Source organism: Peromyscus eremicus, chromosome 5, assembly GCF_949786415.1.
Source record: "Peromyscus eremicus chromosome 5, PerEre_H2_v1, whole genome shotgun sequence".
In the NCBI taxonomy this organism is placed as follows: Eukaryota; Metazoa; Chordata; class Mammalia; order Rodentia; family Cricetidae; genus Peromyscus; species Peromyscus eremicus.
In genome coordinates, this window is record NC_081420.1 from 125,767,698 (window position 1) to 125,788,880 (window position 21,183).

General features: G+C 42.1%; 1 protein-coding gene and 1 non-coding gene across 2 annotated transcripts; both read right to left on the reverse strand.

Moving 5' to 3' along the window:
- Positions 1-1,636: 1,636 nt before the first annotated feature.
- LOC131911990 (transmembrane protein 184C-like) lies at positions 1,637-7,377 on the reverse strand. The gene is made up of 4 exons (XM_059264467.1): positions 7,088-7,377; positions 3,997-4,127; positions 3,871-3,907; positions 1,637-2,034 (listed from the first exon to the last, which is right to left on the reverse strand). Exons 1-4 carry the CDS (start codon positions 7,217-7,219, stop codon positions 1,825-1,827), a joined length of 510 nt encoding a protein of 169 aa, XP_059120450.1. The 5' UTR covers positions 7,220-7,377; the 3' UTR covers positions 1,637-1,824.
- A 9,735-nt stretch (positions 7,378-17,112) lies between these two features.
- LOC131912188 (U6 spliceosomal RNA) lies at positions 17,113-17,219 on the reverse strand. Its single transcript, XR_009379584.1, has one exon. It is a non-coding gene; the product is annotated as a U6 spliceosomal RNA (small nuclear RNA).
- Between the last annotated feature and the right edge of the window lie 3,964 nt (positions 17,220-21,183).

Genomic DNA, 21,183 nt, shown 5'->3' on the forward strand with positions numbered 1-21,183 from the left:
GCATGCAATGCCCTTGGTGACCAGAAAAGGGCACTGGATACTCTGGAACTAGATTTCACTAAACCTCTGCTAGAGTACCAAGTGATGTTAACACTGAGTGCTCCACTGAGTGCTCTCCAGCCCTGAACACGTTCTTAAGGTGTAGTGGTAGCAACACTTAAAATTTAGTCTGTTTACTTTAGTAAAGTCTGTTTACTTCAGTAAGTCTGTTTACTTTAGTAAGCCTAATCTTGGTTTTTCTGATGTGTTGTACAGTCTGCTCTCAAAGAATGTGAAAATCGTGGCAATCCTTTGCATTGTTCATTGTAATGGAATCCAGCTTTTATATACGTATTTACACTATTAATCAACGTTGTTTTTCTATTTGTTTTTTCCATTTAAGAATAGAGATTAGTTTTTAAGATAGGGCCTAGTCTGGCATTAAACTCTCAATTCTTCTGCCTCTACCTTCAAGTGCTAGGATTATTTGTCATGAATCACTACACTTGGTTTCTGTCTTGTTGAGAATTAAACCCAGGGCTTTGTGCATACAAGGCAAACACTCTTATTAACTGAGCTATATTCCCAGTCATGTATCATGAAGATAAAAGAAAAAAAGCTAAGGGAAGGCCATACTTACAATGCTATAAGAGTGGTAATTGGTCTGATCAGAGTGCACTGCAGGACTCCCAGTTTGTAGTGAAAGAGCAGCATTCTGCAGAAGAAAGAGAACATAACATCTCAACTATTCAGTGGCATCAGAACATGGCAAAGCCTCCAAATTAAAATCACACTGACAGCTGACACTAATTATATTGAATCCTGCCAATTTCGTTCTCCTAAATGATAGTAGGGTAAGAATATGGTGGCAACATGGAAATCTGAAGACCATTTTGAAAATATTTAATAACTTTATCTCCTAAAGCCTCCCTTCAGCTCCACTATAGTGCAACCCAGAACAGAAGGAACAGAAGAAGGTGCTGGGACCTTGGTCTTTTCCTGTTTCCCACTCTTGCCATGATACACTGCAAACCAACAGGACCAAATGACCTGAGTCTGTGAGTCAAATAAAACTGATTATCTCAGGAACTTTGCTGATAGAATTGATAGTGATGGCTCTAACACACACAGGAGAAAAACGGAGGCACAAATGAACTGTGAGCTTGTGCACATGCATGTGTATAAAGCATTGACATTTAGGATGCAGCTTCCTGGTGAATGTGTTTACAGAAAGATTTCCTGGGACAAGGCAAACCACCCTGAGGGTGGGTGGCCATCCTCAGGCTGGGGCCCTGGACTGAACACGAGGCAGTGAGCTGAGTCCGGCTTTCCTCTCTGCTTCCTGACAGCAGAGGCAGTGAGCTGAGTCCGGCTTTCCTCTCTGCTTCCTGACAGCAGATGCAGTATGACATCATGCACCTGCCACGTGCCTTTCCCACCATAAGGGACTGCACCCTCAACTGTGTTCCTAAGTTGCTTTTGTCAGTGACTTTGTCTCAGCAGGGAGACAAGTACAAGACAATTAGCTGCGTGATCACGTGCACCATCATTTAGGCTCCAATTCCCAACTGTAAAAAAGATGCTGATTAAACATTTTCTAAGGTTTTCTCCCTCATTACATTGATGAGCTTTTTTATTGGGGTAAGCAATGTAAAAATAAAAACAAACAAACAAAAAAAAACAAAAAAAACCTCTCAACATGTACATTGTAAAAATGTATTTTATTATCTTTCAAACTGTATTACGTGCTACATAGTGTAAGGGCTCTGCCTACTGTCCCCACCCCTTGCAGAGAGCTGACTGATATTTAAGACCCACACAGAGGCCCATCAAAACCAAACACACTTACTCTCCTATCGCCAATGGTGGACAGCAGCAGAGTGGAATGGGATGCTGTTGCTGATCTTTAGATTCCAGATGTAACATTTTATTTTGGATCTGAATTGTTAAATTATTGCTAAGGAAGATCATAAAATTATAAATGGTGTAAGCTTCATAGCAGTCTCTGCAGGTATCAGTATAAACTCCAACTTTGGGGAATTTTAACGCCAACCACTGTGGAAAAGCACAGATGTTAAAGAGAAATGCTACTGATTCAGAAAATGCTACTGAAGGCATTTGTTTCTTTTTTCTTTTCTTTTTTTTCCCCCCAGATAGGGTCTACGTAACCTGGGTGTTCTGGAACTCACTATGTAGACAGGCTGGCCTCCAACTTAAGAGTTCCACCTGAGTGATGGGATTAAAGGGATGCAACACCACATCTGGCTAAAGCCATTTTCTTTAGTTGTGTCTACTGTGGAAAAATTTTTTCCTTTTATTTTCTTTTTTGGGGTGGGGTGGGGTACAAATAAAAGACTTAGTAACTAAAAAGCATGATAGTGAACAATCAGCATCCTTATGAGAGTCTGCATCTATGGGTTCAGCCAACCCTGGAGCAGAAATATTTGTAACAGCCCCTGACCCCAGGTCTGCACTCTGGCCTCAAACTCATGGAGGTCCTCTTACCTGCCTACGGCACTGATATTCTATCAGGTGTCATAAACCATCTAGAGCTGACCATAAGGACAGGGGGACACACTATGCTGATGCTAACCATTTTATATAAGGGAACTGAGCATCAGCATATTTTGATGCCTGGGGTGGAAAGTATTCTCTTGTGGCTACGTATGGATGAGGGTAATTACAATATTTCATTCTTTAAAAGATTAAGAGCCACTAATCTTAAATTTAAGGTAGCGAGCAAGGAAAACAGCTACATATTAAAAATGTTTGAAATATGTGCATTTTTCATTATATTATCTTCCTTACCAACACTAAAATAAGTGAACTTGGCCAGTTGCAGTGGTGCATGGCTTTAATCCCAGCACTTGGGAGACAGAGGCAGAGGGCTCTCTGTGAGTTCGGGCCCAACCTGCTCTACATAGTGAGTTCCAGGACAGCCAGAACTACACAGTGAGACCCTGTCTCAAAAACATAAAAACAAATAATAAGTAAAATCATAAAGAAAGAAAAATCTGGGTTGCGGTAGTGCATACCTTTGAGCCTAGCACTCAGGTGGCAGAGGCAGGAGGATCTCTGAGTTTGAGTCTAGCCTGGTCTCCAGGGTTAGTTCCAGGACAGCCAGGGCTACACAGAGAAACCCTGTCTCAAAAAAAAAAAAAACTAAAACAAAAACAAAAACACAAAAAAACCATGAAAAATTTCACTATCAATCTCTTTTTAAAAGTCAATATTTTGTGTTTATTACTTTATTAAGCATTTTTTTTTTTTTGGTTTTTTGAGACAGGCTTTCTCTGTGTAGTTTTGGTGACTGTCCTGGATCTTGCTCTGTAGACCAGGCTGGCCTTGAACTCACAGAGATCTACCTGGCTCTGCCTCCCGAGTGCTGGGATTAAAGGCATGTGCCACCGCTGCCTGGCTATTAAGCATTCTTTAGTAAGCATAGTTAAGTGTCAGAAGAGAAGCAAGGCGGTAGTGGCGCTCGCCTTTGATCCCAGCACTCACTGGGGAGACAGAGGCACGTGGGTCTCTGAGTATGAGGCCAGCCTGGTCTACAGTATGAGTTCCAGGACAGCCAGGGCTACATGGAAAAATCCTGTTTCAAAAAACCAGAAAAAAAGGTGTCATAAAAGACTTTTTAAAAAGATTTATTTACTTTATTATTTTATGTGCATGAGTATTTTGCCTACATGTATGCATATGTGCTATGTTCATGCCTAGTGCCTACAGAGATCAGAAATTGGGTTCCCTGGGACTGGAATTATAGTTGTGAGCTGCCATGTGGGTGCTGGGAATTGAACCTGGGTCCTCTAGAAGAGCAAAGTACTCTTTACCAATGAGCCATCTCTCCAGCCCAAGAATTCTTAATGCAATACAATGAAACATACTTACACTACATAAACTGTATATTGGGACCATCCAAAGAATCCTACAGAAAGTAAAACATAAAAAAACACTTAATATGTTTATGATTTAAGTCAGTCAATAGTAGTAATAGCAAATACATTAAGATTTGACCTTATAATAGGTTTTTGAAGTTTGGGTTGTGTGAAATGCACCAAGTGTTGCAGAATCCCCCAGAAGGACACTTGTACCGTCACCAGCATGAAGATACCAGCAATAAACCATGCTTTAGTGTGTATTCCAACCTTGAAAAACAAAAGAACACATTGGTTTAGATTCTGACATTAAAACTATAAAGATCAATATCTTTGTCTTAAATTTTCATTAGATTACTAATACTGCTTTGTATTTCCCAAATAATTAGTAGCAATTAAAAAAAGATTTACTTTTTAGTAAATTCTATGTATGTGTCTGTGTGAATATGTGCATGTGTGAGTGTGGGTACCTGCTGAGATCAGAAGAGGGTGTTACAGAGTGTGGTAGCACACACCTTTAGTCCCAGTAAAGGGACTTGGGAGGTAGAAGGTCTCTGTGAGCTCCAGGACAGCCTGACAAAAGAACCCTCCTCCTCCTCTTCCTCAAAAAAAAAAAAAAAACACATTTACATAATATTTTGCCCATTCCTAGTGTGTTATTTGCTTTCTGTATCTGATTCTTGTTTGCTGTTTATGAGCTATCTTGAGGAAATGCTCCAGTTAAGCCTCTAACCTTGAACACAAAAACAAAACCTTCCTTTAAACTTCTCAGTCCCCTCCACCTATTGTGCTATCATTTCTCAGGCTCCTTCGGAGTCAAAATCTTCAAAACTCATATATTCTCCGGATTCTAAGTTTCCACCACACATTCGTACTTCAACAATTCTGTTCTGGGTTTGGTCCTTCCAGCTTCAGTGATCACTAAGCTCCCACTGACCTTTCTACTTGTGAAGAGTGACAGGCAGGTTGGCAAGAGAGGACAGTATTCAGAATGTCCCCTTGAAACCCTCCTCCCGGGCATTCACTTCATTGGTTCCTTGTGAATTCCTGGGAAATGCCGGTGCCAGGTCTTTGCTGTTCCTTCTCTGTGTCCTTGATCTCAAGCATTCTTTAACTGCAGACACTGTCTAAAGTCTGACCATTAGTACCTAGATGTGTTCCCCTTTCAGAGGTCAGAACTTAACCCCTAATGCAAACAGCCATATTTGGAGATAAAGCTGATGGGGACTTAGGTGAAATGAGGTCATAGTCTCATAGGGCTGGCGATCTCAAAATGAGATCGTTCAACCACCTGAGGATTCAGCAAGAGTACGGCCATCTGCAACCTGAGAGTACCCTCCCTAGACAGCAACCTTCTGGCCCCCATGACTCCAAAATCATTTTCAAGACTGTGACAAAACAAATTCCTCTTGAAGGCACTCAGTTCATGGTATACACATGTGCTTCTGTGTGTGTGAGTGCAGGTGTGCATGTGTGGAGGTCAGAGGTCAGCTCTGGGAAGTCAGCTCTCCTTCCAGCTTAGGAACCAGGGTCTCTTGTTTCTGCTGCTGTGCTGCACAGTGGAGGCTAGCTGGCTGGCAAGCTTCCAGGCAATTCTGTGTCCACCTCCCATCTTGCCATAGATGCCATTCAGGTGGGTTACAGAGAGGGAACTCAGGTGGTCGGGTTTCCTGGTTATTGCTCCACCTGCTGAGCCGTCTTCCACAGCCCAGTTTACGGCCTTTATTATGGCAGAGAGTAGATTAAACAAGACGTGTACCTGCAGTTGAAACTGTTCTGAGGTCCAGACTTGCATATCCAAGTGCATTATTTGACAGGCTCACCCGCACGTCCTCCATTAAACATCCCTGTCAGAACTTGAGGGACTCAACTTGGGGTGTTAGCAGTTTACACCGCAGATTAGAATTGGTCTTAAAGGTTAATGGCACTTTCAAACTACGCTTGAAGCTCACAGCTAAGAGAATACTAAGTGAATTAAGTACTCCAAGGAACACTAAGTGAGGAAATTATATTTATATTATGATTGCTATACCTAAATTTAGGTGGACATATTTTAAATAACAAAAAACTGAACAAATGAGAAATACTTAATGTCATATCGTAAGAGTCTTAAATAACTATATGAACTATAATAAGAAAAGCCAACAAAAGTTTAGTGAACAAAATAACCCTACAGACACGTTTGGACACATTATTTAACTAAAATATTTTCCACACTCAAAAGCGGGGGGTCATGTACATGGTATGTCATAACTCTTCTAAAATAATAAAGTACTTTCTGGTTATTATTAATAATTCTAAGTTCATTTTATACATATATTACGGATATGTTAGGTATTCAGCTTGTAATACTTTAGTAATGTCACAACATGATGTCATGTTGTGACATCAACAAGTAACAAAAGGCTGCTGGAGAGATGAGTCAGGTAAGGGGCTTGCCTCCAACACTGCACTGATCTCTTGAGCTCAGTCCTCACTCAGCACTCATGATGGAAGGAAAGAACAACTCTCCCAACTGGTCCGGCCTCTGACCTCCACAAGTGGGCCATCCCACGAATACACCAACAACAAATACATAAAAAAAAAAAAAAAAACAAATACACGAGGAACTTTTGTAAAACTTTTGCTTTGACTGAGGAGTAACTTCAAGTCGCCAGCATAACTCAGTTGGTAGAATGCTTGCTTGCCTCAAATGAAGAAAGCCCTGGGTTCCATCCCCAGCGTTGAATAAACAGAAGCACTGAGAATGTGGACGTTGGAGGACCATCCTAGGCTACAAAGCAAGTCCCAAAACAGCCGGTCTACATGAGACTTTATCTCATTAAAGAAAGAAACAAACAAAAGACGGAACTTCAAACGTAAAAACAATTAGCAAAGTCCAACTAACGGGAATCCTTTCGTTCCAGGAAGCAGGCTAAAAGCTTATAAAATCCAGAACGTAGCTTTCAAGGTAGTTTATCTGATCTGGTCAAGCCCTATATCTGCACAGCAGATATGATTTCAAGAGTAGTTTTCTGGGAACTGATGGGTACCGGCGAAGCATTCTAAGCAGCAACATTAACTATTTTTCTCCACCCAGTTCCACCTCCACTTGTAGCGGCAAAGTGAGATCAGACGGGTCTGTTTAATGTTCAGAGATGAAATGTTTTTCTGACCCCCAAGCATTAAAGGCTGACAAAGGGATTCTGTCAAACAGACTAAGAAAGGGTAGAGGTGCTGGACTCTCTTACCTTTTCTGCTGTATGCAATTTCCAAATACACAACGTAACAAATATTAAAATTATAACTATATAAATAAGTATGACCAGGGGTCGGATCCATCGCCTCCAGTTTTCCCTAGTGCACGCACAGGCCATTTTCATCAGTGAAAAAGCACTGAACAGCCAAGAAAATGAACCAAATCAAGATTTTGGCTCTTTCACTTCTTTAGCTGTTTTCTGTGAAGTCAGACCTCAGACCTTTATGATTGGGCAGCTCCGGAGGAGGGCGTGACTGTAACCAAGGTTACCGAAGGGCGTGGTGGGAGGGATGCCGAGGAGGGTAGTGGAGGACTGTTGGCTTCCCTAACTTGGCTGGTCTTAGTGGATCCTGAGGAGGATTCCGGAAGCTGTAGGGACTGGGGACGTTTCAGAAACATGTGCTGCATTCTTGAGACTTTGTTCCATCTAAAGGAAAGCCCTAGTGAGGGACAGAGCAGAACTTGAGACAGCCTTGTTTTCTGAGAAGGCTCCCTGGTTGTCTTTAGCGATGGCATTAGAAACTGGCTGGAAAAACACAGAATAGGAAACCTTTGCTTAGATTTCAGTCAGTTGCTAAAGTTTAGAGCCCTAAGGAGGGATTCCTCTGCATAATTTCTGAACCAAGTAGAAGAATCATTCTAAAAAATAGCTTATTTGGAAGTAACTGCCAATATGAAATGTTCACATTTGGAACGTGTGTTAAAAAGTCCTACTCATTTAGAATTCAAAAAGTTGGAATTCTGACACCACATTCTGTGCACTCAAAGCTTTTAGCTGTATAGGTTTGCAGAGCAAACAAATGGCAAATGGGATCGTACGGTCTCTCTAAATCAAGGGAGCAAGCAAACATCTGTGTCTCAATTAGACATGTGAATATATATGGCCTATATCGTCGTCAACACTATCCTACATTCTTTACCTACAAGTGTTAGTTTTATGTGGTGCTGTATTATTCATTAAGCAGCACTGTTTGCTGTGAGAGAAAAGCCAGGAGGTATGACAAAACCCACTGTAGGAGTTTATTAGGAGAAGGAACAGAGGGGAATGTGCTTTAGGCCTATGGAAGGTTATGCATGGAGAGAGAGGAAGAAGAAGAGGAGGGGAGGAGTCTGTGACCTGCTTTTTATGGATGCCCCTGCACGTGAACATTTGGCCTTAGGAGCTCTGCCATGCGTGCACATAGACTGCGTGATCACACTGTGTAAATTACACCACCGTGCAGCTCAGGGATTATATAGGACATAAGGGATGACTAAGCCTCTTGCTTGGTTACTGAACACGTGTGGTCATGTAGCAACAATATGAGTTGATCTGCACAAAAGTACCGAGAGACAGGCAGTTTTCTGTTTCACAGATGAGAAGTTTCAAGTGATTGATTTGCCCAAACATTAGCTGTTTTCTCTGACCTTGGAGTCTGCTTGATGTTTAAATATTTGGTTTGTCATCATCTGCAACCAGGGAAATTCTGCCTTTTGGCCACGTGGGCAAAATGCTGTGGCCCCAAGTCTCCCAGAGATACAGATGGAATAGTGTATTCTTGTCACACTGTGACCCAGAGCCTGGAGACTGACTTCCACAGTCTTTTTCCCTATTCCTCCATGATCTCTATTTTGCAACTTTTCCTTAAAGGGGCACTACAAATTTTGTGTGGTCGAAACTAAAACACCTGGTTAGGTGGAATTCCTAATCTTTAGTGAATACCTTGTGTATTGTTAAAGTTCAGAAAATAAGAGAAACTCTTGCTCTGTAACCAAATGTCATTACTATTTACTTCTTGGAAATGACAGTCTAGCAGGGGCTGTTTCTGTATGTTCAGCCACACACACTCATTGCTGCCTGCAGTCATCTTCCCCGTTCTTTCTCATGGAAGACCATTTTTAACATAATTTCTGAAAGCTGTCTCAAATGCTCTAGCACCATCCTTCATGTTTTGTTACCGCCATTAAATGTTTGTCTGTTTTTCTTAGACTGTGAGTTTCTCAGAAAAAGCTAAAATTCTTGAATTATTAAGAGCCATTATTAAAAACCAAGGCAATGAAGAGACAAAGGTGTCAGATGCAGACGTGACTCTGCATGTGTTTTTGAGCTGGAATTCATTTTTGATGAAACATCTAGACAGCAACAGAGAAATCAGAAATAGTGAGTTTTTCATTTAAATATGTTCACTCATAAAGGCTCTGCTTTATTTTGAAGATGTCCTTCCTTCCTTCCTTCCTTCCTTCCTTCCTTCCTTCCTTCCTTCCTTCCTTCCTTCCTTCTTTCCCTCACCCTTCCTTCCTTCTATCCCTCCCTCTCTCCCTCTTTCCTCCCTCCCTCCCTTCCTTCCTTCTTCTCTTCCTTCCTTCCTTTTCTTTATTTTTCCCTTTCATTCTTGACAGTCTCTCTGTGTAGTCCACACTGTCCTGGAACTCACAGACACCCACCTGTTTCTGCTTCCTCAGGGGTAGGATTAAAAGTGTGTGCCACCATGCCCCACAGTTGATAGTCACTGATTTTAAAGCAAGATCTGCTGACTTTACAGGGCTCTGTGATGAATTCAGAGAGAGAGAACAAGGGCCTGTAAAGCCAGGGCTGAGAATAAAGGCCTCAGCTGTGTCCCTCAGTACATAGAGGCTGGAGGCCCTGGCCCCTTGCTTTTGTTCTACTCTGGTTTCCCATGAAATCTTCTAATTCTCACCTGAGTAGCTGCATCTTTGCCCTTGCCTAGCATGTTTCTAATGTAGAAGTTCTGATCCCCCCCATATCCTCAGCAAAGAAATATTATATATATATATATAATATTACATTAATATAATATTATACTAGAGAGAGAGAGAAATAGAGAGAGACACACAGAGAGAGAGAGAGAGAGAGAGAGAGAGAGAGAGAGAGAGAGAGAGAGAGAGAGAGAAAGAGAGAGAGAGTCTGTATACAGCCCTGGCTGTCCTAGAGCTTACTCTGTAGACCAGGCTGGCCTTGAACTCAGAGATCTGCCTGCCTCTGCCATCCAAGTGCTGGGATTAAAGGTGTGTAATTACACCCAGCAGTGATAGCAAAGATACCTAACTATTCTATTTCTTAGGTATTTCAGCCCTCAGAAGAAAAAGGAAGGGAAAAGTATGCATGCCCACACAGTTTAATTGTAGACATTTGTGTATTCTGTGACAGCTGTATCTGTTTTCCAAAATTTAAGATACAGATTAAAGTATCTCAGACACTTCTGTGAGCTCCAGCAGCCTGTGTTCTGTTGGCACACACACTGGGAGCTGTAATCCTAGGTCAGTCACCTGTGTTTCTGACCTGGATTTATGCTTCTCCTTGGTCTTGATTTCTTCATTCCAGACACCATCCCCACATTCGCAGAACTTATCTGAACAGTTTCTGATGGCTTCCTATGCTTTACAAGCTTTACTTTTCCAGTTTTTCCTCTGGTTCACTTCCCCGGCACACGCACTTTTACCCTGGGTTTTGTTTGTTCCTTGGTTAAACCTCTGAGATAAATATTTAAATGAATATTTGAATTTCCCTTGCCCTTATCCTCAAGGTGTGCTACTAGAGATACTGGATCCATGACTATCGGCTTCTCTAGTTTCCTCACAACAAAACTGACAAAGTGCCTTCTCCTGCCCGGTAGATTTCTGTAATGAAGGTGATTAGCTGAGGATGGGATACTGTGAAGGTGTAAACAACCTACTGTAGTAATAAATTACCTCGTGTAAAAATTAGTACTCTCATGACGGCTTTCCAGCCTTCTTCCTTCCTTCCCTTCCTTTCTGCTCCTGTCCTCTCCTCTCCCCTTCCCTCCTCTCTCTTTCTGGCTCCCTTGTATCCCAGGCTGACCTCAAACTTGCTACATATCCAAGATCCTTGAACTTCTGATCCTTCTCTATCTCCCAAGTCCTGGGGTTACAGGGCCGCAGCGCCAAGGGCAGTTCATGCAGTGCTGGGATTGCACCTGGTGCTTCATGTGTGCTGGACGACTGCTTTACCGACTGAGCACTAACTACAGCCCAGCTCTTATTTATTTCCACCAGCGTTTTGTCTTCAGACCAATTTAAGTGACACTTGTCAAGCATCAAGGTGCAGGCTAAAAGAAATGAAAACGAACCCCCCGACCCTGTGTGTGTGTCTTGAGACAGGGTCTCATTCTGTATCTCAGGCTGGTCTCAAGCGTTGTAATTCTCCTGCCTTAGCCTCCCGAGGGCTGGAATTGCAGATTTGAGCCATCACATCTGATTTGGGAAAAATCCTATTAACTTAGCAGAAATTATGTTACCTAGAAAAGTTGAGAGGAAAAGTTTTTGTGGCAAGGATGATGATTCCGTATATTATAAAAAAAAACCATGAGAAATGAAAAAGTTATACTGAAAATTTTTATGATTTTAAATAAAAATGAAATGTTATTTGTGCATTACATGGTGACCCCCAAAGAAATCTTTGACTTGTACAAGCACGGGGAGATGTTAATCCTGCCGGAGGAGAATAAGACCACTACCACAATTTTGAGCCAAATTTGAAGCAAGCTTTAATTAGACACTGACTAGGACAATGGACTCTGGCCAGGTCCATTCCTGGATTTCCAGAAAATGGCCAGGAGTCACATTTTGCAGAGGCTTAAAAAGACAAACCCATAAGGCCACAGTATTTCCCATCAGGTCCAGTCAGTGGCAAGCATATAGCTTGACATACTACTTCCTCCCTGTGTACCTCTTGCCTATGTCCAATCAGGGCAAGCATACATCCTGATGCACTTCCTGTCTGCATGCCTCTTGCCCACATGATCAAGCACATCCAGTGCAGTTAGGTCAACCAAACTTGTTTAGGGGAATTTAATCCCAGCACTCAGGAGGCAGAACCAGGCAGATCTCTGTGAGTTCAAGGGCAGCCTGGTCTACAGAGTGAGATCCAGGACAGGCACCAAAAAAACTACACAAAGAAACTCTGTCTCAAAAACCAACCACGCAACAAAACAAAACAAAACAAAAACCGAAATGTGACTTTGGCTCTCAAAAAAGATTAGAGGGAGGGTTTTGTGCTAATGTGAAGAGTGAGTTTTGTCTTCAACTATGAGGAGAATGCTCTTTGGAGGTGGAAGTTTTGCCTTTACTTTTCTCACATATGTTGGGCTGCTGAGTGCCCTTGTGTAAGTAAACACATAAGCATACATCCTGAATGGTCTCATTTACGTGACATGAGTGTGTGCACATATGTCCTGCATTTGGAAGTGAGTGCTCTGTGTGTTCCATGCTGTGAATGGAGTCCACCAGGCTTAGCTAGTGCAAACAATACCTGTTTATGTAACATCTTCCCTCTGTAGATAAGGGTTGGATTTGACTCCTTCTCCTCATCTTCTTCCTCCTCCTCCTTCTCTTCGTCTTTCTCTTTCTCCTTCTCCTCTTCCTCCTCCTTCTTCTTGGTTTTTGAGACAGGCTTTCTCTTTGAGTCTACTTGTTCTTCTTTCTATAGGAAATGTGAGTGATTAAGCGCTCCCCTTATTGGCAGTGCTACTGTGGGAAGCTGTGGAACTTTTGGAAGTGGAACCTGGCTGGCAGAAGTAGGGTGCTTAGGGACATGCCTTGAAGGTTACACTTCTTCCCAGTTTGTGTCTCCTCCCTCTGCTTCTTGATGTTCTTCCCGAGTTCATGGAGTCCAGCAGCCATGGAACCCTCAGAAACTGTGAGCCAAAAGCTTTCTTCATGTTAAGTCTTTCTGCATCAGGATTTTGCTGCAGTCATGGAGAAACAACTAATATCTTGTACAGTATATGTTCTGCTGTGTACTTCCCATGTTCCTCTCCTGGAAAAAGAGGAAAAGAGGGGAACACTGGCTTGTGTTTTCCTTTCCAACTTGGTCATTTCCTGGAACCATCTCTAGGTCAGGATAAAAATCAGTCAGAGCTTTCAATGCTCCCACATTCTCAGAGTTGTCCCCAGGAAGAAAGACTTGAGGGACACGGTATCTTGCTTGCTTGTAATTTTTTCTGCTGTCATAATAAAAACCACTGACTTAGTGGCTTAAATGTTTGTTCATTTTATTTCCTTGTTGCAGAAGTCAGAATCTGGGGCAATGGGTCTCAGAGGGCTGAAAACAAGAGGTTGACAGCACTGTGTTATTTTCTGGATGCTCTAGGGGAGAAGTCCTCTTCTTGTTCACTGGAGTCATTGTTAGAACCCTGTTCCTTCCCTTCTGGACAACAGCTGCCGACAGTTCAAAGTTTTCAGAGAATGTACACACTCCTTGTGAAGAGGCCTAACTTAACATTAGTGAAGCCATGATAGGCTGCAGACTAACAATACTGGGACTAGGCCTCACCATTACAATAACCAGGAAAAGCCACAAACTGTACCCTGTGGGGGACCAATCAGAATTTAGACAAACAAGTACTAGATGCTCCAGAACATTAAGGACAGCTCACATCACTTGTATATCAGTTGCTAATTTCCTTGCACACCAGTATCAATCCTTGTTTGACAAGACTTCTGTGCCCACTCCTGCCCAGTCAGGAGTTCAAACCCCATCTGAATCTGGAATTCCCCTACCCCCACAATCCTTTACTCCTTAAAAACCCTGCCATAACTGAGCTCAGGGCTTTCCCTGATCCAGCCGCTGTGTTGGAACAGACAGAGAGCCCAAGCTCAAGCTTGCAATAAAGGCTCTTTGCTTTTGTATATGAACTCAGACTCCTGGTGGTCTCTGGGGGGCTCATGATGTGGGCATAACACTTGCTATTGATCTGTCTCCTCCAACTTTGAAGCCAGCAACAGGAGATACTTATTCCTCCATCTTACACTTTTTTGTTTTTTATTTTGAGACAGGTTCTCATTATGTGGGTCCTAGATATACTGGAACTCACCACATAGACCAGACTGCCCTTGAGCTCATGGAGATCTGCCTGCCTCCGCCTCCCGAGTGCTGAGATTGAAAGTGTGTGCCACCACGTCTGGCATTTTATTTATTTATTTGTTTGTTTTATTTGTGTGTATTATGTCCATGTACCACAGTGCATTGGTGGAAGCCAGAGGACAACTTGGGGGGGGGGTTGGGTCTCTCCTTCTGCTATGTGGGTCCCAAGGATCAGACTGAAGCTTGGTGGCAAGTGTCTTTATCCTGGGAACCACGTCCCGGCTTCATATCTTGAGGTTCCTAATCAACCTGCAAAATCCTTTTTGTCCTGAAAGATAACATAGTCACATGTGCAGAAATCTTTGGAGATTCATTGTTCAGTCTAACACAGCTAGTGACATTCAAAATGATGTCACTTGGAAACAGTCTTCAACTTCCACCCCTCTGTCAGCACTCAGCTGTATATGTAATGCATCATTATCCAGGCTTTGTGCCCTGTGCATTCACTGGGAAGTGTCTGGGGCTGGAGAGATGGCTCAGCCATTAAAGGCTAGGCTCACAGCCAAGAAGAGAAGTGTCTAAAGACAACTCTTTTATAGCATACAGGATAAGAGGAGGGACACAGTTAAAGGGAAGGGGATGAGTAGAGTTTTCTTTCTTCTCCCTAGATGGAAGAATATAGCAACTCATGTGGTACAGAGAAAGAATGGTAACATCTCATTGGCTATGAAGTACAATCAATGGCTGGCCCAATGAATATCCACCTTTCATAGGAGAAGGAATAGTTTGAGATCTGCCTTGTAGTAGCTAAGAACTAAGCACATGTACAGACAGGTGAAGGCCAGATATACTGCTGAGGAACCCTGCACACATACACATGTGCACACACTTCAGACACACATGTATGTATACACATGTGTGTATACATAAATGCACCTGCAGCTAACCAGTAGTATATCAGTCTGATTTCCTGCTTGTGGAGAGAGGGTTATTATGAAAGGAATAACCATGTCCTGTGGCCTTTAAAACTCATTCCAGAGGGCTAGAGAGATGGATCAGAGGATAAGAGCACTGGGTGCTCTTCCAGAGGTCCTGAATTCAATCCCAGAACCCTCATGATGGCTTACAACCATCTATAAGGAGATATGATGCCCTCTGCTGGTGTGCAGGCATACATGCAGGCAGATTACTGTGTACATAATAAATAAATCTTAAAAAAAAAAAACCAGGGTTGGGGATTTAGCTCAGTGGTAGAGCGCTTGCCTAGCAAGCTCAAGGCCCTGGGTTCAGTCTTCAGCTCCGAGGTGGGGGGAACCCTCCTTCCACATGACATATTATGCTAGTAAATCATAAGCAACATAACCCATAAGAGGCTGTGGGGAAGGGCTCCTTCCCTCTGTTTGGTGGTGGCTATGAGGTAAGCCAACATGGGTACAAACAAGAAAATCCAGGAACTATGGAGAAGGAAGCAGTCTGATGAGATGTGCTTTCTTCTTAGAGTCCTCTGCTGATGCCTCTCTGTACTCTTCAGGGCTCTCACTCCACCCAGGCAGATAAAGTGTGAGACTGGAAAAGATGGCCACACCAAGACAAGTCCCATAAGGAAGTGCACCATATGACTGTAAACTGCTAATCCTAAAGGTGGGCATACAGCAAGCCTGAGTGGCTGGAATTCTCGCTGGGTTGAAGATTCCTGGTAGAGACTCAGAGCTTCTCCTCATTGATAGAGACCATAAAGGTAGAACTCTTGATCCCAAGTGCACCAGCAGCCTAGACCACCAGCACAGGAAGATGCATGGGTTTGACATCGGCCAGCCCAAAGGCCACAAAACCCACCATGCATCCTTGCTGAGAGTAGCTTGGGGAAGGAGTAGAATGCCCACTTTCACTGTTACTGCTAATATAAGCAGTGCCTATGAATCACACCTTGAGCAGTTTAGTTTGGACAGCAAACAGGTAGGGTAGTAATGTCTGTATCTGCTTGGAACATCCTGTTTGGCCAGTAAAAAAAGACTGACGGGCCTGGCAGATGACTCAGTGGCTAAGAGTGAATGCTGGAGAGATGGCTCAGTGGTTAAAAGCACTGACCGCTCTTCCAGAGGTCCCAGGTTCAATTCCCAGCACCCACATGGCAGCTCACACAACTGTCTGTAGCTCCAGTTCCAGGGGACCCGACACCCTCACACAGACATACATGCAGACAAGACACCAGTGCACATAAATTAAAAAAAAAAAGAGTGCATATTTTTGCAGAGGATGGATTTCAGCTTCCAGCACTGATGTCAGGTAGCTCACAACTGCCTGTAGTTCCAGCTATGGAGAATCCAACTCTCACTTCTGGACTCTGTGAGCAACTGCCCTCATTTGCACACACAAACAAAATTAGAATAATAATAATAAAATTAAAAAGGATAGGAAATAAATCCTATGAAAGTTCAGGGCCCTATCTCTTTGATGTTTCAAGGAGTCCAGGGGCCTGAGGCACAGTCAGAAATCCTTTCTTTTCTTTCTTTTTTTTTTTTTTAAGATTTTTTTTTTTTATTTATTATGTACACAGAGGAGGGCGCCAGATCTCATTACAGATGGCTGTGAGCCACCATGTGGTTGCTAGGAATTGAACTCAGGACCTCTGGAAGAGCAGTTGGTGCTCTTAACCTCTGAGCCATCTCTCTAGCCCCGGAAATCCTTTCTATGGAGAGCAGGTAGTAGCATCTCCCACAATACTCCACAGAGAAATACAGCATGTGACAAGCCTCCTTGGGTTCTGATGAGAACATAGACCACATTTGGGCACATTTCACCAAGCTATGACAACCCATAATATTCCTGCTTGAAGTGAATCCCTGGACGAGGACAAACCGCGTGTCTGGGCCAGCCCGTCCAACATCACTGGACGTGCATAAGCAGCAAAGGTGTCGCTTGGAGACCGCCAAACTGCAGAGAAAGCACTGTTGGCTGTGGAAGAAGCCCACACTGTCGCTATTCCTCATTTGAAAAGCTGCTCTTAGCTCACTGCTGGGTCCTGATAGAAGTGAAAGGTCACACCTGGGGACAGTAAGTGACCAGGCAGCCCGAACCACCAAAACCCAGCTATTGTCACTAAACGGTAAAACTGGGCACACTCACCAACATTCCACTATAAAACAAGCAGCAATTAGACAATCCCGGCAGGACCAGGAAGCATTCTTTTTTATTTTAATATGGAATGCTTCATGAATTTGTGTGTTATCCTTGTGCAGGGGCCATGCTAATTTTCTCTGTATCATTCCAGTTGTAGTATATGTGCTGCTGAAGCGAACACCAGAACGTGCTCTTAAAAACACAAGCAAGAAGAGTTAGTGAAAACAAGCTCTTAATCAAGAGCTTGGAACAGGGACATCTTTAATCCCAACACCTGAGGAAGGAGCCGGCTTTGTGGGACAAGACCAGAACGGATCTGAACACTGTCTGAGGCCAACCCAGGGCCCAGCTGCTGATCCTGCAAAACCCAACAACTTGGAGGTGTTGGTGAGACTACCCTGCTCAGCTGAAATCCATCTGGGAGAGGATTCAGAATCCTACAGTTTGAAGTCTGAGGAAACAAGATCAGCTGGGGAGTTGATGAATGAGCACACAAAAGAAGGCACTGCCCAGCCACCCAACCAGATCACCAGAATCGTATGTATGCACTTCACCAACTGAGAACAGGTAAGCTCCCATCTCCAGACCTACAGATCAGGTCTCTAGCCCCTAGGCCCTACCCATCGGAGTCCCAGCGACCAGACAGTTACCTTTCCCTGCTCTCCCACCAACACCCCCCTCCAAAAAAAAAAAAAAAAAACAAACAAACAAAAAAAAAAGTAACACCTCCAAACCTAACAACCACTGAAACCATAAGCACACCCTACACCAACTGGGAACAAGTCCTCCCAGAGACAGAACCCACTAACACTGCTAAGCTGCTTCTGAAGAAACAGAGCCCAACAGCACCAATTTAACCAAGAACTCCTAGTGAACCAAGACTAACAATTAGAACAAGAGAGGCACCTTCAGACACAGACACTGCCTGAGAGATGAGTAGACGCCAGTGCAAAAATACAGGCAACAACATAAAGACCTATATGACACCATCAGAACCTAGTGATTCTACACCTGCAAGACCTGAACATACCAAGGCAGAAGAAACAGAAGAAATCTCTCCTAAAAATGACTTTAAGATGATAGAGGCCCTTAAAGAAGAAATAAAAAATTCCCTTAAAGAGGAAATGAAAAAACTCCCTTAAAGAGGAAATGAAAAACTCCCTTAAAGAGGAAATAAAAAACTCCCTTAAAGAGGAAATAAAAATTCCCTTAAAGAAATGGAAGAAAAAAACAAACACAAAATTGGAAGAAATCAAAGAGAGCCAAGAAAAAGTAATTAAACAGATGAAGGAAACAATCCAAGATTTGAAAAATGAAATTGAGACAATAAAGAAAACACAAACTGAGGGAATGCTGGAAATAGAAATCCTGACTAAATGAACAGGAACTACAGAAACAAGCATAATCAACTGAATGCAAGAGATGGAACAGAGAATCTCTGACACTGAAGACACAATAGAGAAAACAGATGTGTCAGTCAAAGAAAACACTAAAACCAAAAAAGTCGTAACACAAAACGTCCAAGAAATTTGGGACACCATGAAAAGACCAAACCTAAGAATAATAGGGATAGAAGAAGTAGAAGAATACCAACTCAAAGGCACAGAAAATATATTCAACAAAATCATAGAAGAAAATTTTCCTAACCTAAAGAAAGAAATACCTATGAAGATACAAGAAGCTTACAGAACACCAAATAGGTTAGATGCAAAAAAAATTCCCCTCACCACATAATAATCAAAAAACTAAACATACAGAACAAAGAAAAAATATTAAAAGCAGCAAAGGAAAAAGACCAAGTAACATATAAAGGCAAACCCATCAGAATAACACCAGACTTCTCAATAGAGACTATGAAAGCTAGAAGGTCCTGGACAAGTGTTATGCAGACAGTAAGAGACCACGCATGCCAACCCAGACTATTATACCCAGCAAAACTCTCTATCACCATAGACAGAGTAAACAAAATATTCCATGATAAAACCAGATTTAATAAATACCTGTCCACAAATCCAGCCCTACAGAAAGCAATAGAAGGATAAATCCAACCAAAAGAAGCTAAACACTCCCATAAAAACTCAGGCAATAGATAATCCCACACCAACAAACACCAAAGAAGGACAACACAACATGACCACAAAAAAACCAAACAAACCAGGAATTAACAATCACTGGTCATTAATATCCATCAATATCAATGGTCTCAACTCACCTATAAAAAGACACAGACTAGCAGAATGGGTAAGAAAACAGGATCCATCCATCTGCTGCATACAAGAAACACACCTTAACTTCAAAGACAGACACTACCTCAGAGTAAAGGGCTGGGAAAAGGCTTTCCAAGCAAATGGACCTAAGAAACAAGCTGGTATAGCTATCCTAATATCTAATAAAATAGACTTCAAACTAAAATCAATCGAAAGAATTCAGGAAGGACATTACATATTTATCACAGGGCAAATCTGCCAAGATGAAGTCTCAGTTCTGAACATTTATGCCCCAAATACAAGGCACCCACATTCATAAAAGAAACATTACTAAAGCTTAAAATGCACATCAAACCCCACACATTAGTAGTGGGAGATTTCAACACACCACTCTCATCAAAAGACAGATCTACCAGACTGAAATTTAACAAAGAAATAAAGGACCTATGATGCAAATGGACTTAATAGATATCTACAGAACATTTCATCCTAACACAAAAGATGAACCTTCTTCTCAGCACCCCAGAGAACCTTCTCAAAAATTGACCACATGCTTGGTCACAAAACAAATCTCAACAGATACAAAAAACATTGGAATAACCTCCTGTATCTTATAGGACCACCATGCCTTAAAGTTAGACTTCAACAACAAAAATTATACAAAGCCTACAATCTCATGGAAACTGAATAATGCCCACCTGAAACATCAATGGGTCAAGGAAGAAATAAAGAAAGAAATTAAAGATTTCCTAGAATTCAATGAAAATGAAAGTACAACATACCCAAACTTATGGGACACTATGAAAGCAGTGCTAAGAGGAAAATACATGGCTCTAAATGCACACATAAAGAAGATGGAGAAATCTCGTACGAATGGATTAACGACACACCTGAATGCTCTAGAACAAAAAGAAACAAACTCACCCAGGAGGAATAGACACCAGGAAATAATAAAATTGAGGGCTGAAATCAATAAAATAGAAACCAAGAGAACAATACAAAAAAATCAATGAAACAAAGAGTTGGTTCTTTGAAAAAATCAACAAGATAGACAAACCCCTATCCAAATTAGACAAAAGGCAAAGATAGAGAGAGAGCATCCAAATTAACAAAATCAGAAAAGAAAAGGGAGACATAACAACAGACAACAAGGAAATCCAGAGAATCATCAGGTCATACTTCAAAAACCTGTGCTCTACAAAAATGGAAAATCTAAAAGAAATGAACAATTTTCTGGACAGATACTACATCCCAAAATTAAATCAAGACCAGATAAACCATTTAAATAGAACAATAACCTTTAAAGAAATAGAAACAGTCATCAAAAGTCTCCCAACCAAAAAAAAAAGCCCAGGACCAGATGGTTTCAGTGAAGAATTCTACCAGACTTTCAAAGAAGAACTAATAACAATACTCTTCAAATTGTTCCACACAGCCGGGTGGTGGTGGTGCACGCCTGCAATCCTAGCACTAAGGAGGCAGAGGCAGGCAGATCTCTGTGAGTTCGAGGCCAGCCTGGTCTACAGAGCTAGTCCAGGACAGGCTCCAAAGCTACAGAGAAACCCTGTCTCGAAAAACCAAAAAAAATTGTTCGACACAATAGAAACAGAAGGAACACTACCAAACTCTTTTTATGAGGCTACAATTACCCTGATACCCAAACTACACAAAGATGCAACAAAGAAAGAGAATTACAGACCAATCTCCCTCATGAACATTGATGCAAAAATACTCAACAAACTATTGGCAAACAGAATACATCAAAAAAAAATTATCCATCATGACCAAGTAGGTTTCATCCCAGGGATGCAAGGATGGTTCAACATATGAAAATCTATCAATATAATACATCATATAAACAAATTGAAAGAAAAAACCCCCATGATCATCTCATTAGATGCTGAAAAAGCCTTTGACAAAATCCAACACCCCTTCATG